Here is a 4,490-nt window from a genome sequence, read left to right as displayed (position 1 = left end):
GCAGTTGTGCAGCAGCTGTGAGGCCCTGTGGTTAATGATGTTCTCTCTTTTGTTTCATGCTTGCATTACAGTTGTACATTGCAGATCCAGGAAGTGTTGACGTTACATGCAAAGCATTATGCAGAAAATTTAACAGAGCAGGCGATGACCACTTTTTAGCCCTATACTGGAAAGGATGTTCAGCATAGCCAGGACATCTTTCTGTTATCTGAATTCAGTTATGATAACAGAACACTGGCAGTTAGGATAAGTTAATGCAGGTTTTCTCCTGCATGTTCACATCAAGGCACATGGCCAGTCATGATTATCACATATTACAATAAAAAAGGGATCCACTGCAAAAAAAAAGAGAGATTTTCAATGCTTCCCTGTCCTTTTATGTGCAATATCTTTGCTTATATTGGTACACTGTAGTCAATGAAAGGGTAGTTTATGAAAGGGTTCCATATAAAATAAAGAAATAACCTGTTTTGCAAATATCTTTATCCTCTTATTATTACTCCTTTGTTGCACTAATTAATCACATCATTTTTGTCCACTTAAAATGTCTCTTTAGAACTCTGAGGTTATTTTGTTGCAATTTCTGATGCCCTCTTGGCCAAATATACTTTTACTGTCAATGACACTTTTTTTGCTCTGATAAATAAATAAAGTTTAGATAAGAGTCAACATGTTGTTCTTCCTCTCCTAACCTAACATGAGGGCGAGAGAGGAGAGATGACAGGCTTAGGAAACGTAGAATGGAACACAAAGATGAAAACAGGACATAAGGGCTCATATAACATACATAAACACAGACACAGAGAGAGACACAGACGGCAAAGTTACAAGGGGAAGATGCTAAGTAATGCAGAAACGAAACAGGGAATATAAGAAACTCAAAACATGAAAGCTAAGACTACTAATGAACCAGAACATAACCCATAAAACAAAGTATGCCAAGAATACAGGAAACACAAGATGCTGGACCAAAAGGATCCAGAATCTTGACGGTTTCTTCCTGTAAAAAGGGAGTTTTTCTTTCCCGCTCTCCCAAAATGCTGGCTCATACATTGGGGTTAGTTAATCCCAGTTGAAAGTACAACGTTATTTTTACTTTTTTTTTTTTTATTGTTTTTATTGCAGCTTCTACCTTGTAAAGTGGATGTTCTCTCCAGCTCTGAATGAATCATTCATGTTAGACAGCTTATTAACCAACAAGTCATTAATATCCTTTTAAATATGGTGAGTCATTTTTTGACAGATACGGAAAACCACTTGGCAGACGATCGGCAGAGCGGCTGATTTTACAAAGGAAGTATAAATGAGAAAAAATGAAAATGTTAACCACAGAGGAAAACACAACAGACCAACAGTAGGGCAGTATTAAAAGCACTGTGTGAGTGCTTGAGCGTTTTGGGTGCTTTGATGAGTTAGACTTGCGTTGAGCTGCTATAATAAAGGTCAGAAAATCCGTCAAAAAAAAAATTCTGACTATGCAAGTTCAAACCTATCAGTATTACAACTCTGCCATTAAGAAAAGATTGAATTTGGAGAGAGGCTGTAAAAGTCTCTTTTTCTGGGGCGTGGTTATGGTGCTGAACTAGGCACACGTATTTTTGTGAGCTCCTGGCGATGTTTCAGTAAGTTCCTGAAAACTGTCCTTTAACTGCGTGAACAGTGATAACTACTGCTTGTAGCGAGTTATTATCGACATTATGCCGGCAAAGAAAGCACAAAATAAAGCTAAAGCACACTCTTCTCCGAGTGAGGAAGACGACGTCTCAGGTGCTAACAATCAAGCTAAATCTGCAGGTGATGCTAGCTCTGGGTGTCTCTTAGACGTGAGTATTGGAATGGCCCACAACTTGGATGTTATTCAAATACTCGACGGGATCAGAAGTGACTTTTCCACAAAAATTGATGTGGTCCTGACAGCGATCCAAGATGTTAAAAGAGACGTGCAGGACTTCTCGATGCGCATGGAGGGGGCAGAGAAGCGCATTAGCAGCGTGGAGGACACCGTTAATTCAGAGAAAGGCAAGACAGAGGCGCTAGTTAAACAAGTGGCTCTCCTCACGAACAAACTCGAGGACCTCGAAAACCGTTCTCGTCGATCCAACCTACGACTAGTTAATATGCCGGAGAAAATAGAAGGAAATGACGCGGTGGCTTTCCTGGAGAAGTGGCTCCCCGAAGCGCTGGGACCAGCGACATTCCCGAGACAACCTCTCATCGAAAGAGCTCACCGGTTGCCTGGCCGGACGCAACCCAATCGACCACCCACACCGAGAGTCCTCATCGTGAAGTTTTTAAACTTCCAAGACAGAGTTCGGGTGATGCGAGCGGCTATGACCAAAGGGAAAGTTATCTGTGGGGGCCAAGAGGTCATGTTCTTCCCGGATCTTTCCACAGATCTTCACCGACGAAGGAGGGGCTTTGACCGGGTAAAACAGCAGCTGAGGTCGATGAACATACGTTACGGATTAATTTACCCAGCGAAGCTACGAGTGTCATCTGATGGACTTACGTATGTCTTTGAGACCCCAGCAGATGTGGAAAAATTCATCCAAGGTTTGCAGAACACAGAGATATAACGGATTATTTATGGGAACTGTCAAATCCTTTACTATCTGCCCATAACAACTGTAATTTGAAATTGTTGGATTTACTGGCCAATATTGCTTATCCTTGCTGTTAAATTTTTTGGGGAGAGTATTTTATTTATTTATTTTTGTGTTTACTTTGGTTTACCATTCCTTCATTCTCCTCAGATGTAATGGGCATTTTATTTACCCCTTATAGATAAATGGCCACGTCTGCTCGTTGTTTGGGCTTTCATTTGTATCTCGGAGTGTTGATTGTTCGCCATACAGTCGGCTCTCCGGGATGAGAGCTATGCTGCAAGAAAGTTTGTAATGATCATTATATGCATACTTGTTCATGTAGAATATATATTTTCGTCAGGAGACGCAACTATCCAGGTGGTTTGGTTTTGTTTGACCATAATGTCAGCTCGGTTCGATTTAGCTGCTCCCTTGTTTACGATGGATCAGCGTGTGCACTTAATTGCACCCCAAGGTCAGGGGGAGGGTGGGGTAAGGCGAGGGGCTGTCTCGCTCAGGTTGACAGCTAAGGGGGTTCATTTATGGCAGATTTTATGTTGTTTGTTTGTGTTTTTGTATTTTTCACAACTTGTTGCTTTTTACTGGTTTACTCCCAACACAACAGTTAGGGATACTGAAAGGTTTACCAACAACCAAAAGATGATACTATGTTGTACAATCTGATGTATTATTAAGAATAGATGACTTCATATAAGAATTTTAAATTTATTTCTTGGAATGTGAGAGGAATGGTAAAAGTGGTTAAACTAAAACAGGTTATTACCAGGCTTAAACAACTTGAGTCATCAATCGCGTTTATCCAAGAGACCCATTTACTCAGAGAGGATCTGGTGAAAGTACATAGGAGATGGCCAGGCAAAGTGCTAGCATCCTGTTGCCCTTCTCATTCGAGAGGGGTTATGGTGTTAATTCATAATTCAGTGCCTTTCCAAGTAAACAACACTATTTATGATAAAGCTGGCAGATTTTTGGTGGTTCAAGGAACTCTCTTGAAAGAAACTTTTAATTTAGTTAATGTTTATGGCCCTAATGATGATAACCCTTCATTTTTTGAGAATTTATTTCTATTGATAGCTACCCTTCCTGGTAAGATAATATTGGCAGGAGACTTAAATTGTACTTTGGACCCGAAGCTTGACCGCTCATCAGGGATAGACACTTCACACTCTCAAACAAGGAAAAAAATACAACAATATTTGAAAGATCTTAACCTTTGTGATCCATGGAGAATTCAAAACCCTAATAAACGAGAATTCTCATGCTATTCAGCAGTATTTAAATCCTACTCCCGAATAGACTATTTTCTAATTTCCTCATCTTTGCTACCCAATATAACTAAGTGTATATATGACAGCATTGTATTGTCAGATCATGCCCCAACCTCACTATTTTACAAGGTAGAACAAGTGAATAGCCGCTCAAACAAGTGGCGCTTACACCCTAAATGGATACATGATTCTGACTTTATAAAATTTGTAGGAGAACATATTGATCTCTACTTCTCAATTAATACAACTCAAACAACTGCAGCCATTAGATGGGAAGCTTTTAAAGCATATATTAGAGGACAAATGATAAGTTTCACCAGCTCTAAATTTAACAAATTTAAACAGACAATGAACGAATTAAATAATAAAATTAGAGAATTAGAGAGAGAAGTTACCATAGATGATTCAACACAGAAAATACAGGAATTATTGACCCTTAAAGCTAAATACGAGGAGCTGTCTATGCTTAAAGCTGAAGATGGTCTAATAAGATTGAAGCAGACGTTTTATGATCAGGGAGAAAAGCCGGGTAAACTGCTAGCTTGGCAGATAAAGAAACTTGAATCTGACAGAGCCATTAATATAATTAGGAACGATCAAGGGGAATTATCTACGG

At 39.6% G+C, this 4,490-nt stretch overlaps 1 protein-coding gene across 1 annotated transcript; it reads left to right on the top strand.

Annotated features, from left to right (window-relative positions):
- Positions 1-1,570: 1,570 nt before the first annotated feature.
- On the top strand, positions 1,571-2,763 carry LOC112844855 (uncharacterized). The gene is made up of 2 exons (XM_025904459.1): positions 1,571-2,094; positions 2,137-2,763. The coding sequence occupies exons 1-2, from the start codon at positions 1,698-1,700 to the stop codon at positions 2,574-2,576; spliced, it is 837 nt and encodes a 278-aa protein (XP_025760244.1). The 5' UTR covers positions 1,571-1,697; the 3' UTR covers positions 2,577-2,763.
- Positions 2,764-4,490: the final 1,727 nt, after the last annotated feature.

Source organism: Oreochromis niloticus, unplaced genomic scaffold (genome assembly GCF_001858045.2).
Source record: "Oreochromis niloticus isolate F11D_XX unplaced genomic scaffold, O_niloticus_UMD_NMBU tig00001725_pilon, whole genome shotgun sequence".
NCBI classification, from domain to species: domain Eukaryota; kingdom Metazoa; phylum Chordata; class Actinopteri; order Cichliformes; family Cichlidae; genus Oreochromis; species Oreochromis niloticus.
This window is presented reverse-complemented; position numbering and strand designations above follow the sequence as displayed.